Genomic DNA, 18,390 nt, shown 5'->3' with positions numbered 1-18,390 from the left:
TTACTTTACACAGGAAGGTCAGAAAAGGCCTCTGAGGAGGGATATTGAAGGAATGAGCCCTGCTAAGGTCTGAGGGAGTAATGTTCTGGGTAGAGAAGCAGAAAATGCAAACACCCTGGAAGCCACTGGAGGATTCTGAGCATAGGAATGACCTGATCTGATTAAGGTTTTTAAAATATTACTCCAGCTTCCACATGGAAGAGACAGGGAAGGCAGGTATAAAAATGGAAGTAGAGAAGTTAGGAGGCTATTGCAGTAGTTCTGCAAGAAATGCTGGCAACTCGCATAGTATGACAGTAGTGGAAGGGTGAGATTTAAATGGATATGGGAGTTATTTTGAAGGAAAAGCCATAATAATTGCTGAAAGACTAGACATGGGATTGTGAGGAAAAAAAGAAACGTAGGAAAGATAGCTCTTAGGTTTTTGCAGAGCAACAAGGTGAATGTTGCCATTTTTGTGATATAGAAAAACCATGACAGGTGGGGGAGATGGGGGCAAAACCCAGCTTAAGATGCTTATTTGGAATCCAAGTAAAAATACTGGATATTCAAGTCTGGAAGTCAAGATAGAGGCCAGGGCAGGAGACGCTCGATAGCAAATCATGAGGTATTCAAGTATGTGACTAGATGAGACCATCTAAGGAGTAAATGTCCATAAAGAAGTGAGCAGGAGAATTGAGACCTGGAATTTCACCCTACATCAAAAGCTGTTAAATTAACGTACACTTATATATGTGTTATTTTTTATGCTTGCCTTTTTCAAATAACTGCTGGACCGAACGGCATCAATAAGAGGGCTTTTTCAGTATCTCTTTTTTTCATATTAGGACACTGACTCAAGAATCTCCTTCATCAAGAAGTATTCCGGAACTTTCTGGAACTCCTCCTCTCTCAAACCAGTATCTCACTCTCACTCCCTCCCCCCGACCCTTATCCAAACACTCACCACACCTCTACTCCTAATACCTCCCTCTCCTCCCCCAGGATTGCCTCTCCTCTGTACTCCCATGATTGATTATCTTTGCATATTTCTACAGAGGTCCTATTTAACATTCTGTATTCTAATTACTTGTCCTTTAGTCGTCTGAAAGTTTCCTTATGGGCAGGAACCATGACCTTCATCTTTGTATCTCCAATGCCTTGCAAAGTGCCTGGCAGATAACAGGCTCTTAATGAATGTTTCCTGAATGAATAAAATGAAGGGCAAGTGACTTACCCAAGGTCAGTCCCACTGCTACCTAGTAGAAAAGCAGGGATTAGAATCTAGGTTTTAGGATAGCCAGACGTTCTAAACTCACTTTAGTCTATGATTCAAAGAACTCCACATTCAGGCCTCACCTTATCTACATATTTTATTTTCTATTTATCATCCTGTCTTGACTATAAGTCTGGTGATTTTATAGTCTTAACTATAAGTCAAGGGATCTGCCCCAAATTCACTTTTCCTCAGCCTGTCCAGCCTCTGCATCCAGTTTATGTCTTACATCTCCCATAAAAACCCTCTTCATCAATCCCTCAATCATCTCCCTCCTCCATCAGCCGCACACACACACTTTCAGTAACACCCTATACAATCTGATTTCTGTCCTTACAACTACACTGAAGCTGCTCTCTCCAAGTTTACCAAAGCCCTTTGTAACAGTTAATTTTCAAAATGGTAAAATCATGACTCTCATACAAACATAACATGAATATATGGCAAAGATTTTAACTCATTAATGACGGAACCAGTAAGACACTGAAACTAGTTCAAATGAGATCTGACTTAGAGATTTATAGTGCCCACTCTACAAAATTAATTTGCACGGCATGACCAGGAATCATTTGCATTGATATGGGCAGCAAACATTTGTTCTGATACCAGTTTTCTACAACTTAACTTTTATCCTGTTTACAGAGTTGTAAAACAGTCTAGTCAATCAAGGACAAAGATGCATATCCCTAAATCAGAATAATATAATTCCTGGAGAGTCCTCTAGACAATGCCCAGCATTTCAGATGCCATACACAGAAATTTCTTCTGCCCATTTCCAAGCCTTTGACAATTTTTCCTCCAAAACTGTCAAAACTCATCCTAATTTGCCTTCTCTACCACAATGAAGAAAAATTCTTGCCACCTTTGGTTTCCATGATACAGCACTCTCCTGGCTCCTCTCTTACCTCTCTGATTGGTTCTCCTCAGTCTTCTTCACCAGCTGCTATTCATCTTAAATACAGTATTGACCACGGTTTTGATGGATCTTATTCTATCTAATATCATCAGTCATGCTTCACCTATTAATTATACAGGAATTATTCCCATATCCACAGCTCTAATATCTATAATCCCCAAACTTCAACTTCTATTTTCTCCATTTCCCATGTTGCTATCTTTGCAATACCTCAAATTCATCAAGGAGCTAAACTAAATTCATTCTTTTCCTCATCTGAATAGGGTCCATTCCTGTGTTCTCTAACTTAGTTAATGTCTAATTGTCAAAGAGGCACAAAGTATGAGCATCTTACATTCTACTCTCCCTCACCTTGCTCTATGAAACTGCCTTTTCCACAGTCAGCCAATCTGTCCACTGCCCCTCTACAATCACTCTCTTGCATCTTCCCCTTTCTCATAGCCCTTTCCCTAATTCAAGCCTACATTATCTTGCAACTGAACTGTTGATAAAGCCTCTACACTGCTAGACCGTCTCTTTCCTTTATCATTCACTCAGCTGCCAAAGTTGTGTTTCCCCAAACAGGGGTTAAAGTTTTTCTGACTTGGTCCCAATTTCTGATCTGAGTTCTTACATAATAGGCATCTGTTGTTTTAGGGCATCTATCTACCTCCTACTCATTCTACTTCAGTTATTTCAGTCCAGTCAAGCTGATTCCACCCACGAGGCACACAACTCCAGCTCAGACAATCAGAGGCTCACCACAATGATTGGTTCAGAAGTTGGCCCCAAACAGAGCCACTGAAGTGCCATGAGACTTCCGGGACAGAGGCATATGCTTTTTACTGCTGTAACTGCTATTGCTATTGCTATAATTTACCACCAGAGGACAGGCTGTCTGAGAAGCCAACCCCAAATAAGTGAAGTTTGAAGCAAAGAGAAATTTAGTGATGAAGACATCTTCTGAGCCTTAGCATCAACTCATGTCTGAGGCCAATTTCCCTTGGATTGCTCAATGACCCGTGCCAATTAACTCTCTGCTTAAGCCTGTTTGAGTCAGGCAACAGTCTAGAGGACTAAGACAGAAAAGTACTAAACAACACATCCTACCTTTTTTTTTTTTTTTTTTAAAGATTTTATTTATTTATTTTTTTCCCCCCAAAGCCCCAGTAGATAGTTGTATGTCACAGCTGCACATCCTTCTAGTTGCTGTATGTGGGACGCGGCCTAAGCATAGCCGGAGAAGTGGCGTGTCGGTGCGCGCCCGGGATCCGAACCCGGGCCGCCAGCAGCAGAGCGCGAGCACTTAACCGCTAAGCCACGGGGCCGGCCCCATCCTACCTTTTTATGCACCTTATGATTAAGTTAAACCAGCCTCCTCACCCGTATCAGAAGACTGTGCCCTCCCTCATGTTATTTTCTCAGTCTGGAATTTTCATCCCTCTGCCTGGAATTCCCTTCCCTCCATTCTCTATTTATTAACATCCACCTCATACTTCAAGGCTCAGCTCAAATGCCTCAGTAAAGCAATCCTCCAAGGCTGGAAAAAGCAGCAGAGGACCAGATTACACAAAGATTTTAAACCATACTATGGTTTTTTGAACTTTAACCTAAGGGTAAAGAAATGTCATTGAATGATTTTAAAGAGTAAAGGACATGATCAGATTTGCAATTTTAAAAGATCACTGCAGTTGCTGTGTAGAGAATGAATTAGAGAAGGGCAAGGGGGACAATGATTTGCAAACTACTCACATAATCTAGGCAAAAAGGATGGTGGTATGGGATCAAGTGGCAAAGCAGACAGAAGAATGTGTTTCTGCGATTATTTTATTTCTGAGTAAATCCTTCTCTATACTGTAAACTCCAAGACGACAGAGAAATTATCTGCTGACTACCATTTTACCCACAGAAATTAGCAAAGTGATTGGCACACAGTAGGGACTCAAATATTTGTTGAATAAATTATATAATTTGCACTCTAATCTGTAAATTATTTGAGCAGCTGGGCAAATGGTAGTATTATTTATGAAGACAAGGAACAAAGGAAAAGTCAGTTTGGGTTTGTTTGTTTTTGAGAGAGAAGTAAGGGAGAAGATGAACTCTGTTTTGAACAATTGGAGTGTAAGGTAATACAACACATTCAAATTGGCGGGGAATCTATATATACTGGATACCTTTCTGGGGATCAGGAGAGAAATATGGGCTGAAGACACTGATTTGTGAAGTCTGGGCATATAGATGGTAACATTTTACAAAGAGAGATGAGATTGCCGAGAAAGGATGCAAAATGAAAAGAGGGTAGAGATTACAGACCTAAGGGGCATTTAAGAGCTGAACAGAAAAAGAGAAGTCAAGGAAGAACACTAACAGCTCTGGCAGAAAAACATAGGAGGGTCCTCTAACTAAAGCAGAGGGAAGAGCAAGGTGTGGTCAAATGTGTCAGAGCAAAACGTCAAGGAATGAAAAGTTGAAAAGCATCCTCTGGATGAAAACAGTTTCGGTGGAGCAGGTGGAGGTGGAACCAGACTAGTTTGGAGTGGGTTTGAGGGTGAACAGAAGAGAAAGAAACAAAGTCAGCCAGTATTAGACATCTTGTTCCTGAAGTCTGGCTATAAAGCCACTGAGAAACATAGTTGCAGGAGAGGAACACAGTCAAGGGGAGGTTTTGTTCCTCTGTTGGTTTTTTCATTTTTACAGAGCTTGGACTTAAGCCTGTTTAAATGTTGATTGGAAGCAATCTAAAAAGAGGTTAAAAGAAAAGGTGAGAGAAAATACTCAAAAATGAGCTCACAATGTGTACATATATCAAAACATCATGTTGTACACCTTAAATACTACAATTTTTATTTGTCAATTATACCTCAATAAAGCTGGAAAAAATACAAGCAAAGTTTTTAAAATGGGGTATAGATGAAGAGATTGGTTTTGAATAGGGAAAGCAATATCTCTTGCACTTAAATTATATAATAGAAGGGAAGAATGGGTAAGGATGTAGGTACATTTATAGATTTGGTTACTGAAAATTCAGACTCTACATGTGATAGCGTCAACTGTGAAATAAACATATTGAAGTTTAGATATTAAAAATAATCCATTCATTGAGAATTATTTTTCTTTTTTTTGTGAGGAAGACTGGCCCTGAGCTAACACCTGTTGCCAATCCTCCTCTTTTTGCTGAGAAAGATTGGCCCTGACCTAACATCTGTGGCCATCTTCCTTCATTTTATATGTGGGATGCCACCACAGCATGGCTTGATGAGCGGTGCATTGGTCTGCACTCGGGATTCGAACCTGCAAACCCCTGGCTGCCGAAGCGGAGAGTGTGAACTTAACCACTACACCATGAGGCCAGCCCAGAGAATTATTTTTCTGAATTATGAGTTTAATATACACAGGGGGCTGGCCCGGTGATGCTGTGGTTAAAATTTGAGCGCTCCCCTTTGGCTGCCCAGGTTAGTGGCTTCAGATCCTGAGTGTAGACCTATACACCATTTATCAAGCCATGCTGTGGCGGTGTCCCATATACAAAATAGAGGAAGAATGGCACAGATGTTAGCTCAGGGACAATCTTCCTCAACAAAAAGGGGAAGATTGGCAATAGATGTTAGCTCAGGGCCGATCTTCCTCACCAAAAAAAAAGATACACATAAGCATCTAGTTAAATGAAGTAACTGCCCCACTCCTAAACCCTAGACTTACAAAGAAAATTAAAAAGATATTTATTAAATGCCTACGTTGTACAAGACATAATGCTAGACATTGTGGAGAATACAAAGAGGGCTCTTCCCCAGATATGTGCCTAGTCTGTTTCCTCCCTCCCTTTTGGTCTTTGTTCTCACATTCTCCTTTATTTCTCTCCATTACACTTACCACCTTACCACCACCTGACATATTATGTTTATATATTTGACTGTTTCTCTTCCTAGACTAGAAGCTCCTCAAGGACAGGGACTTTTTCTGTGTTATTCATTGTTGTATCCCCAGTAATAAAAATAGTGCCTGCCATGACAGGAACACAAAATAAATTTTTAATGGACTGAAATGGTACCTTCTCTTCAGGAAGAAAAGGTACAATCTGTTAAATGGGGGAGAAATAAATATATGAGGACCATATCAATTATACAAATAAAAGAGGTAAATACTAACAGTGATGTGAAAAGCAATCTCAAAAAATGGTATAAGAGTTCAAAAGACTGTTAATCACCCCAGACAAGGTGATAAAGAAAGGTATTATAGGAAAGATGGTATTTAGACTGGGCCTTACAGGGGTAAGCAGATTTTTTTTTTCATGTGTGCCATTCAATAGTTTTTAGTATATTGACAGAGTTGTGCAACCACCACCTTCTAAATGTTCTACAAACATTTTCATTAACTCATAAAGAAACCTTGTGCCCCTTAGCTACCACTGCCCAACTCCCCCAACCTCCCCAGCCCTTAGAAGCCACTAATCTACTTTCTGTCTCTACGTATTTGCCCATTCTGGACATTTCATATAAACAGAATCAAATAATATGTGGGATTTTGTGACTGGCCTCTTCATTTAACATAATGTTTTCAAGGTTCATCCATGTTGTAGCATGTATCAGTACTTTATTCCTTTTTATGATTGAATAATATTCCATTGTATGGATATACCATGTTTTGTTTAGCCATTCATCAGCAGATGAACATTTGGGTTGTTTCCACCTTTTGGCTATTATGAATAATAAAAATTCTATGAACATTCGTGTATAAGTTTTTGTGTGGTATAATTTTAATAAGAAGTAAGTGAAGGAATATTTTAAATCATTCAATCCCAAAGATGACAAATCCAAGATAAAGTTTCACTGGTCTCAGATCAAATGAGGCAAAGTCAGTTCTCATTACATTTACTTTATTCAAATCAAAGGACCATCCTTTACTTTGCATCAATGTCCTTCAAACTTTTTTTTTAATGTTAACGCATCCTTTTTAAATAAAATGATGGTGGGCCGGCCCCGTGGCTTAGCGGTTAAGTGCGTGCGCTCCGATGCAGGCTGCCCGGGTTCGGATCCCGGGCGCGCACAGACGCACTGCTTCTCCGGCCATGCTGAGGCTGCGTCCCACATACAGCGACTAGAAGAATGTGCAACTATGACTTACAACTATCGCTTGGGGCTTTAGGGGAAAAATAAATAAATTTAAAAAAATAAATAAATAAATAAATAAAATGATGGCAATATCAAAAGGCAGTTTTGTTAATTTACTTAGGTAAAGTAATTTTTTTTTTAATTTGCTTTTCACTTAAATCCAAAAATTTAGGAAATGTTGTTGATTAAAAGAAACAGCATGAAGGAAAGAAGATAGAAACCCACAACAGCCTGAATGCCAAGCTAAGGATTCAACAAACAATAACTGAGCTACTACTATATGAAAAGCACAAAAATAAAATTCTGCCCCTGCCTTTTTATAACAGTCTTCAGTGGAAGAAAACAGTCTGTCTCTACTAATCATTTATATCTTTATCTATCTTTTAGAAAAGGCAATATTTAGTAGTTAAAAAAAATCCTTTATTTTTTATTTTGTGAGGAAGATCAGCCCCGAGCTAACACCTGTGCCCATCTTCCTCTACTTTATATGGGACGCTGTCACAGCATGGCGTGACAAGCAGAGCACTGGTGCGCGGCTGGGATCTGAACCTGCAAACCCCGGGCCACTGAAGCGAAGCGCGCACTTAACCGCTTGCGCCACCAGGCCGGCCCCAAAATATCCTCTAAAAGAAGAAAAAAATGGGACTATTCCTATTGTGCTTACCAGTTTTATTTCACCCGTTATTTGACAATGTGAGTTGCTGGGTGTATAAAGTTAAGCAATGTATAGCCCCTATCCTACAGAAGCTTACAGTCTAAATTTTATAAACTTATAAACTGCTCTAGAAGACACTGACTGCAGACATTTAACTAGATATTATTTACCTAGGGCTTCCAATTTAACAGCAAATAGCAAACAAGCACTTACTACCACTACTCACATTTTAAGCATTTTACATTTGTCAACTAATTTAATCCTCCAAATAGTCTTATGAAAAGGGAATTATTATATTATTGTAAGATACTAATACATTAAAATATATTACATTTATCATCTTTTTCCAAAATCAACGTTAATGACACTAATTCTGCTAATGAAAGAGTGTTGTGTTTTTTTGTGTGTGAGGAAGATCAGCCCTGAGCTAACATCTGTTGCTAATCCTCCTCTTTTTGCTGAGGAAGACTGGCCCTGGGCTCACGTCTGTGCCCATCTTCCTCTACTTTATATGTGAAACGCCTGCCACAGCATGGCTTGATAAGCAGTGCATAGGTCTGCGCCCGGGATCCAACTCTGCGAACCCCGGCCACTGAAGCTGAGCCCGGGAACTTAACCACTACACCACCAGGCAGGCCCCAAAAGAGTGTTTTATATATAGTTGCTGTATCATTCCCATCATCATACAAATATACTAAAATTTTTCCCATCTTAAAAAAAATCCTCTCTTGACTTCACATCCCACTCCAGGTACCAGACCATTTCTCTGATCCCCTTACAGCAAAACTCCCTAAAAAAGCTGTCTATCTGAGCTCTCTCCCAACTGCTCTCCTCTCAGACTCTCTTAAGCCATGCCAAAAGGCTTTTGCTTCTGACACTACTGAAACCACTCTAGTCAAGACTATGAATGACCTCAAAATGCTAAATATAATTTTTAATTTTCAGTCCTCATCTCACTTCACCCATCTGCAGCACTTGATGTAGGTAAAACATTCTCTTTGAAATACTTTCTCTACTTGGCTTCCAAGACACCACACTCTTATGGGTTTTCTTCTTCTCTTACTAGATGTTCCTTCTCAATCTCCTATGCTGGTTCTTCCACAGTGCCACAATTTCTACACATTAGAGTACTCAAGGCTCAGTCCTTGGACCTCCTCTCCTTTCTATTTACACTCACTTTCTTAATGTTCTCACACAGTCTCATGGCTCTGCTAGAATGCAGCTTCAACAGGGTAGGAATTTTTCAGCAATTTTGTTTATGCTAAATGCCTTAACCTAAAACAGTGCCTGGCATGTAGTAGGTGCATGACAAATATTTGTTCAATGAATAAATAGATGAATAAATGGCTTTAAATATTATCTATAAACTGATGACTCTCCAATTTATACCTTCTGCCTGGATCTCTGTCTCGAACTCCAGATACATTCAACTGTCTATCTGCTTTCTCCACTTGGATGTGTCATCAACATCTCAAAGTTAACCAAGTTCAAAAGAGAGTTCCAATCACCCTCCCAATGGCTTCTCTGACAGACTTCACTTTCTTAACAAAGAGCAGCTCCATCCTTCTACTTCCTGAAGCCAAAAACTTTTGAAATCATTCCTGATTCCTTCTCTGACACCACATATCCAATCTGCCAATAAATACTGTGGATTCTGCCTTCAAAATATACTCAGAATTTGACTACTTCGCACCAAGTCCACCACTATCACTACGGTCCACGTCATTACCATCTCTCGTCTGGATGCATGCAACAGCCTCCTAACTGGTCTCCCTGCTTCTTGTCCCCCTCCACCCCCAATTCACTCTGTTCTCAGAACCAAAGCCAGAGAAATTTTTTTCAAACTTAAGTCAGATCAAGTCACTTCTCTGCTCATAATCCTACAATTATTCCCACTTTGCTCTGAGTAAAAGCCCAAATCTTGACAATTGCCTATAAAGCTCTACCCGTTCTGGCCCTATTAAATCTCTGAGCTCATCTACTACTTTTCCTCTCACTTATTCTGCTCCAGTCATATTGGCTTCTTCTGCTGTTTCTTCCAAAGGTTATAAAGCACACTTCTACCTCAGGGCCTTTTCCCTTACTGTTCCCTCTGCCTGGAATGCTTTTCCCCCAGATACCCACAACCTATTACCTGCTTCATCACCTTGTTCAATTGCCACCTTCTCTGAGTTTTTCCTGATCACCATATTTAAAATCGCAACTCTAATCCCACTCCCTCGTATTCTTTATCCCCTTTCTCTGCTCTGTATTTCTCCACAGCATTTATCACCACCAAATACTATATATTTTACTTTCTGGGACACGTGCTCGAAAAGGACAAGAATTTTTGCCTGTTTCATTCCATTCTATATCCCTGGTGTTTAAAGCAGTGCCTGGTATACAGTAGGTGATCAATAATCTACCCACTGAAGGAATGCTTTCATTTCCACCAGGGGGCCTAACAATCATCTAGCCTGATATTTCAGGAAAAGATCATAAAGCTTCTCCAAGATTTCTCCCAGGGCTCTGATCCGTAGAAGGATTATACTTTGCCTGGAAAGAAAAACTGTGCTTTGTCTAATCAACCACAAGGAGGAGTTGAGAAAAAGAGCTGGGCAGAGAGAAATCAGACAATGCCGTTTCCCTTGCTTTTCCTACAGCAACCTCAAGGTGGGAGAAATCCGGATTTGGAGGCGACTGTACTGAATGAATGATTTTCTCCCTACTATGAGTTACCTAGACACACACAAACGTAAACATTAAAACCCGCAATCCTTTCGAATGCCACAACGAGGCCAAGGAAATCAATCCACGGGCCACTGAGGACTGGGAGGGAGTTTCTTTCACTCCACCACTAATAAGTCTCCATAAATCCAGGGGAAGAGTTGCCATTAGCGCAGAGACACGTAACTCACACACGAAGGCCTGGGTGCTCCAGGCTGCCAGCACGCTCGGGCCAGGGAGCTAGCAAGTCTGTTCTATTTAATACTTAAAGCACCCACACTCTTAAAACAGCATAAGCAAGGCGGTCCCAAGTCTAAACTCGCAGATGGGGCGGATCGCGTGTCAAGTCCCGATTCAGTGAACACCGAAATCAATTTCCCACGGGATTCTGACTCACCGCCACCTGTTGATGCCCACATTGGAGGAGCCCGCGAACCAGGGGTCGAGGATGTAGACGCAGCGGATGGTGTCGGCGCCCTGGATGCACTCCTTCAGGGCGGGGTTGTCGTGGAGCCGGAGCCCCTTTCGGAACCAGTGCACGGCGTTCACCCCCATCCCGGGGCGCGGCGGGCGCCGAGTTCCTCCCGGAGAAATTCAGGGGAGGAGGGTCCGGCTCATGACCGACACCTCTGCCGCCAGGAGAATCGCCGCACCCAGGGAGGGAGGGGGAGGCGGCAGAGCGGGGAGAGGAAAAAATGAGTCCGAGGAGGGGACCCGAGAGGGAGAGGGCGCTGGAGGCGCTGCTGGAAGATGAATGGAGGCTGCCCAGGCGGCGGAGTCCCGGTGTGACGCCCTTTAGGAGCCGGCGCCGGCCGCAACCGCGCGGACCAGACGCATAACTTCGAGGGCCTCGGACCCCCGGCGGCTGAGCAAGTTCCACGAGCCCGAGCCGCCACGACGGCCTGAGCCGGCACCCGCGGCCCCTGGGGGTTCGTCACGGAAGCCTCGCCCCACCGAGGCGGCGCCTGAGGAGAAAACGGGCCGCCGGAGGCGAGCCTCCGAGAGGGACGAGAGACGGTTGAGCAGCTGTCGGCCACGCTGCCTCTCGGGCCGGGAAAGAGGAGTGAGAACGCAGCACGGAGCACGAAGGCGGTGGTCGAGGCCGCTGGACGGCTGCCGGCCGGTGACCGGTCCCGAGGCTGCCCGGGTGACTCCGCCGCCGCCGCCGCGTCAGCGGCCTCGGCCCCGCCCCCGGATCCTCATTGGAGGGCGCGGTCCCCACGTGACCCCCGGCACCTCACGTTTCTGAAATGTGTTTACTACAGCGGCTCTGACTGGGGAATGTGCTCAGGATTCAGTCGCTTCTAGGGGGCGGCAGCCGCTTGATCTCAGAGCCGTCGATCCTCGCCCAGACGCTGGGCTCTCTGCCACTGCTCCTTTTCTCGGCCGACAGGTCGCCGTGGCCTGGAAGCCCCCGCGGTAACCACACGGCCCCTGTGAGGGGAGGCTTAGCTCCGCCCCTGGGGGCCGTGAGCATCCACCATTGGCTGAGGCCCGCTGAGACCCGGATGAGCACGGGGATGCGGGGAGCTCGCGGACGCGCGCTTGGCTCGGGAGGGCGCGCGTGCGCTCTCTCTCTGTTCCAGAGGGAGAGAGGGAGAGAGGGAGAGAGGGAGGGAGAGAGGGAGAGAGGGAGGAAGGGCGGGGCCGGCGGGCCGGAGTGCGCTGGGGGATTCCTACCATGGGGTTCGCGGAAGGGCTGGAGACAACCTGGTGTCGTCCAAGCGGCGGCGGGAAGCTGGGGGGGAAAGTGAGGCAGGATGGGGTGGAAGGAGGAGAGTAGGAAGCTCCATTAGACTTCGAGCCCAGCCGTGTGCTTCAATCCAGCTTTAGCCAGAGAACCCTACTTTTGAGTGTGTGGAGCTGGTGCCCCTGCCATTCTTCTGGCCCTCGCGGCGCGACACCCTTGGACATGCTTTGGGGAAGAGGGGTAATTGGCAGGGTGGGTGCCAGGCATCCCTGGAATTCGTCTGTGTATCATCAACATGTCAGCCCTAATTTCTTGCACTTAGTGCGATTTACAGGGCTCTTCGTGATGAGGCCTTTGCCTACCTTTCTAGCGACAATGAACTTCAGTCCATGCCATGCCTTAGACATATGATGCCCGTATATTAATTCAACAATTACTTAATGAACCAGGCACTGTTCAAAGTGTTGGAGATACAAGAGGGAAATAGACAAAAATCCCAGCCCTCTTGGAGTTTACAGTCTGTCTCTTAACCTTTACACATGCTGATTTTTCCTCCATAAAATGCTCTTCTTTAGAATCACTACAATCACCTTTGAGCTTACCTGGTATATTTCTACACATCCCTTTAGATTCAGATGAAGCGCTACCAATTTGTGGAAATATTCCTGTCCTCCAAAGCGGGTTTAGGACCTCCCCCATCTCCCCAGGCGTGTCTCTGATGCATCACTTATCACACTATGGTGAAGATTAAATGAAAAATGCCTACTTTAATACCTAACACAAAATATGTGCTAAATATCAGTTTTTATTATCATAATAGTTATCATAATAGCATTATGATAACTTGAGAAGTGTGACTTCTCAAGGACAGAGTTTTTGTCCAATTTGTTTTTTGCATCATCAATACCTAGTGTGAAATGAGTAAGAGAAACCTTAACTAAATTAAAGTTGGGAAGGTCTGTAGGGGGAGCTCTCAGGCTCTATCATACATGGTTAGTTACTCAGGAAGAGACATAGCTTGCATCTCTGGCAGTAAGACAACTATTTTACTACTGAAGGAAGATTTCTCTCCCCACCTGGCTACAGCCCCTGAACTGTCACTTTTCTCCAATGGACTTTGTTTAGAACAGCCCCTCCCTGCTCCCCCTTTTTGTCTATGAAAGCAAGCTCTCCTCCTTTGTTCTCGGAATTTGCCTATGGTTTGCCATTGCATGCACATCCTGAATTGCAATTCTTTTGGCTATTCTCAAATAAACTTATTTTGAGGGTAAAATAACTGGCAAATTTGCTTTTTAAGTTGACACTGGTATAGAGCCTGACACATGTATTCAAATATTGAGTGAATGAATGAATCTGTTTGCCACCAGTGTGTTTGGCAAGGTTACAAGGAGGAAGGATATGGCAATTGTTACAGGTTGACTTGTGTCCCTCTAAAATTCATATAACCCCTAGTACCTGTGACTGTGACCTTATTTGGAAGTAAAGACTTTACAGATGATCAAGTTAGGATGAGGTCATTAGGGTGGGCCAATCCAATATGACTAGTGTCTTTATAAAAAGGGGGAATTTGGACACAGAGACAGACCCACACACAGGGAGAATGCCATGTGAAGATTGGAGTTATGGTACCACAAGCCAAGGAACTACTTGAAGCAGCGTGGAACAGATCCTTCCCTAGCACCTTCAGAGGGAGCATGGCCCTGCCAATAGTTGGACTTCTGGCCTCCAAAACTGTGAGACAATAAATTCCTGTTGTGCCTTCACTTGGATTGCCTCATATTCCCAGGCCTATTGTAGTTTTAAAAATACAGTGTTTCAGGGCTGGCCCAGTGGCATAGTGGTTAAGTTTGCATGCTCCGCTTTGGCAGCCTGGGGTTCTCGGGTTTGGATCCCAGGCGTGGACGTACACACCGCTCATCAAGCCATGCTGTGGTGGCATCCCACATATAAAATAGAGGAAGATTGGCACAGATGTTAGCTCAGGGCCAATCTTCCTCACAAAAACAAAAATACATTGTTTCATGTTTCATTTTAGGCAGTTTGAAAGTAAGCAGATTGTGTCTAAAGACATAAGAATTGTTTTCAAACATCCAAATGAAACAGTGGGAGGTAGAGAGACAATATTGATTGGTGTAGAGTTGACTTATGTTTGCTGATTGTTCATTCAATAAAGATGAATTTTTTTAACAGACAGCTGTATGTGGGTGTGTGTGTAAGTTTCATTTACACATAAAAGTACTAATTTATTATAAAAGCATCAGTACTGTCAACTGTGCATTCCTCAAAGACTGAAGGGTTTTTATGGCATACAGATGGTTACTTTAATATATCTTTGTTATGGGGGTGTAGTAACCATTTAATAATAGCACCTACTATGTGCCAGGCACTTTATATAGGTTATTCTTAACCCTAATAATAATCTTTTGAGGCAGCTTATTATTATTTAATAATAACTTATGCCCACATTGCTGATAAAGACACTAAAGCTCAGAAATACAAATAAGTAGTAAAACTAGGTGAAAAACCAAGACTGTTTCTGAATCCAAGCTCTTTCTTTATCATATACTATCCCTCACTCACACTACCACTCCCCTTGTTTTTCAGAGTGAGTATTTATGTATGAAGAGAGAAGGAAAAGATGGGGAGTGTTGTCAGGAATCTCGTGTGATATTCTGGTTGACTGCAACATCATGGTGGTAGAAAGAGTATGGGACTAAGAGAAAGAGAATGAATTTTCTCTCGGCTCACCATTTAGTTGATGATCCTGAACAAATCACCTGGGCTTTCTTGGCCTGATTAATTTATCTATAAAAGGAGGCGATTGAACTAGATGATTTCTAAATTTTCTATACTATTTTAAAATTCTAGGATTCTATGAACACAACCCTGTCATGGGCTCAAAAATATCTATGAAGAGTCCTGTTAAACATTCTTTCAACTGCCAACTATGTTAGAAAAATCAATATCTCTTTGATTTCATGAGCGCCCTTGATAAAAATGTGTTACCTCTAAATTGAAAGCCTGTGTTCTCTCTTGACCCCATCTTGCAGAGGTGATTTTTGACATGTTATTAACAAACACATAATGAAGGGGTAGACAGTGCAATCAGCTCATTCAGTCTTTTTTTTTTTATAATTTTATTTATTTTTCCTCCAAAGCCCCAGTAGATAGTTGTATGTCATAGTTGCACATCCTTCTAGTTGCTGTACGTGGGACGCAGCCAGACAAGCGGTGCGTCAGTGTGCGCTGGGGATCCAAACCCGGGCCACCAGCAGCGGAGCGCGCGCACTTAACCGCTAAGCCACGGGGCCGGCCCAGCTCATTCAGTCTTGATGTGATGTGTATATTAGGCTGGTAGCCCTTGGCTGAGTGATCCCCAACACTAGAGTCTTTGGGGGATTGAATTTATATGATGTGTTAAAGGATCATTATTTTTTTAAAAAGGTAAATTATGACTCTCATATGAATACAAAATGAACACATGTCAAAGATTTCACTTAACTTGTTAATTAATGAGGGAACCAGTAAGATGTTACAATGGAATAAAAGGAGATTCCAAAGAGCAGTTACATATATAGGCCATGAGGAATGTTAAAAATGAATTTTCTTATTATGTGCAAAACTAACTTCTTCTACAAAGGAGTGAGGGTAGGGAAATCAATTGCACTTTCAGAGGACAATATCCATGTGCGTGTCCATGGACAAGATTCGTTTGCATTGCTATCAATAATCTACGATTTAAAGAGTTGTCAAATAGTTTAAAGATAATGACAGGCAGAGAATAACTTGAAGAGACCTAGTAATTTTTTTGCCCATTTCAGTCATTCATAATTTTTCTCACCTTCTTGGAGTGATACTGGCTTAACACAAGGTTGACACAAGGGAAGCCATATTGTAGAAAAGAAACCATATTGTAACTTGGAATGACCTCTGATAACTAACCCAGATATGCTCTGCAGATTTTGTGGCCCCTCTCAGCTGCTATAAGTTGATAACTTTGTTCTTTTGAGTTCCTTAGGAACGTGATGACTCCCAGGCAGAGAATCTATGCTGATAGCCATCATCAACGACAACTGAAAGATCAGGGTGTAGGGCGTTGCTCCGGTCTCTGATGCATATCCAGTGAAACAAAAGACCATCAGTAACTAAGGCCAGATGTCTGCCCCTACCCAGAGATCAGATGGATGCGCCCACTGGGAGGCCAGCCCCCTATATAACTGGCCTGTAGTCTTTGTTCTGGAAGACGGTTCTTTCGGACATCAGTCGGCCATCTTCCCCCTTGCTAGCAAGCTGTAATAAAAAACCTCTTCTCTCCTACCACCTTGCCCTTTGACTGCCGGCATGTCTTGGGATGGGCGGATGACCCGCCCACCCCCACCCTTGGGTGGTAACAGGAGAGGTCTTCCCTGTCTGCTCATTCTAGAAAGGGGCCCTTCTTAGTCTTTATCATAGCTCCCTATTTACTTTCATCATAGCACCAATTGTGATCTGTATTTTTTGGTTGTTTGCTTACTTATTATTGGGCACTCCAGGTCTGCCCCCTCCCCATATGCAAGCTCCAGGAGGGTAGAGATTTGAGTCTATTTGTGTTCTTTATTATATCATTAACACGTGCCACAGTGCCTGGTACTCAACAGACTCTCAATAAATGTTCTTCTAGAGACCATGGTAACACCCAGTTGATCACATAAACACTGTACTTCATCCACATGTCAGTTATCAATTTATGGCCTCTCAGCTCCAAATTCACTTTTCATGCCTATTCTATGTTAATGGAACTAGACCCTAGGGATAAGGATTTCTCTATCACCACTGGCACCATGTTAAACATTGTCAGTAGAGGGCGCTGGAGGAAAACCGCAGGAGGAAGGGGCTTGTCTTCTTGGTTCTGGAATGCTTGTTTTCTTTTTCTGCTCCTACTCCACCACTGTCAGAGGTGCTTGGGGGAGGGACATGTTGTGGAGCTCACTTCTACCAAGTTTCAGTGGCATCCCTGCTGGTTGACGCCCAGTGAGTCTTGCAGGCATCCCAGTAGGTACTACTCTGCCTCAGCTCACCTGCATTCTGGCCAGGTGTTGCCTGTGGTCATTCCCAACCACGGTTTTCTTCCCACCAGCCTTGGCCTGGCGAGGGTAGACCAGCTGTGGCCCAGGGCAACCCAGTCAACTTCTTCACTATCCAGTTGCTACAACCACACCTTCTCCGATGAGCTCTGAATCCCACCTTTGGGGAAGACACTTGGTCCTCTCCCTTCCAAGTTTGTCCTTCCTTGGGTACTCTCCCTCAGTCCTGGGGTATTTTCTTTCTTTCTTTCTTTTTTTTAAGGAAGATTGGCCCTGCCCTAGCATCTGTTGCCAATCTCCCTCTTCTTTTTTTTTTTCCCCCAAAGCCCCGGTACATAGTTGTATATCATAGTTGTAGAGTTGTAGCTCTTCTGTGCGGGATGCCGCCTCAGCATGGCTTGATGACCAGTGACTAGGTCCGCGCCCAGGATCCAAACCAGCAAACCCCAGACCGCCAAAGCGGAACACGTGAACTTAACCACTATGCCACTGGGCCAGCCCCTGGGGTATTCTTCATAGTTCTCTTTCCGACTCTATAATTAATCTCCTGTGATAATTAATAATTCTTTTCATGAAACATTCCCTGTTGGATTTACTGTGTGGTTTCTGTCTCCTCATTGGGCACTGACTGATACAATCCGTTAACTGATCGAGTCCAGAAAGATGTACTTGTGAACAGTTTTCTTGCTTGTTCTTATCCTTTTTCTTGACCAAGTGCATTTAGAAAGTGTAAATAGTCACAAATGTGGCAACATGATATTGTGAAATATTAGCCAATGTTTTTTTCCCCACACATCTTTTTTTTGTCCTGTGACCATCCCTATGCAGGTCACTGGATGTGGGTCTTTTGTTGCCTCAGGGGTAGAATTGGAGGACAAAGGTAGTCCAACACTTTTGTTGCGAATTCAAGAGCCTTGATCCAGATATAAATCAGGAAAGATTTGCCGTTACCCATCCCTTCCCTCAACACTATATAAAAGTTCTCTAAGCTGGGGTGGGATATGAGTACAAGGAAAAT

General features: G+C 43.2%; 1 protein-coding gene across 1 annotated transcript in view; it reads right to left on the bottom strand.

The window, feature by feature from the left end:
* The window catches only part of CRY1 (cryptochrome circadian regulator 1), a 104,996-nt gene extending 92,995 nt beyond the window's left edge, over nt 1–12,001 (bottom strand). Inside the window, exon 1 of the mRNA XM_004418068.3 lies at nt 11,017–12,001. Coding sequence (XP_004418125.1) covers nt 11,017–11,174 — 158 coding nt within the window. The 5' untranslated portion in view covers nt 11,175–12,001. The remainder of the gene's footprint in view (nt 1–11,016) is intronic.
* Between the last annotated feature and the right edge of the window lie 6,389 nt (nt 12,002–18,390).

The sequence above is a fragment of the Ceratotherium simum genome, chromosome 25, assembly GCF_057802395.1.
Source record: "Ceratotherium simum simum isolate JZ-2026a chromosome 25, ASM5780239v1, whole genome shotgun sequence".
In the NCBI taxonomy this organism is placed as follows: Eukaryota; Metazoa; Chordata; class Mammalia; order Perissodactyla; family Rhinocerotidae; genus Ceratotherium; species Ceratotherium simum.
The sequence above is the reverse complement of the archived record's forward strand: the minus strand, read 5'-3'. Positions and strand labels throughout refer to the sequence as shown.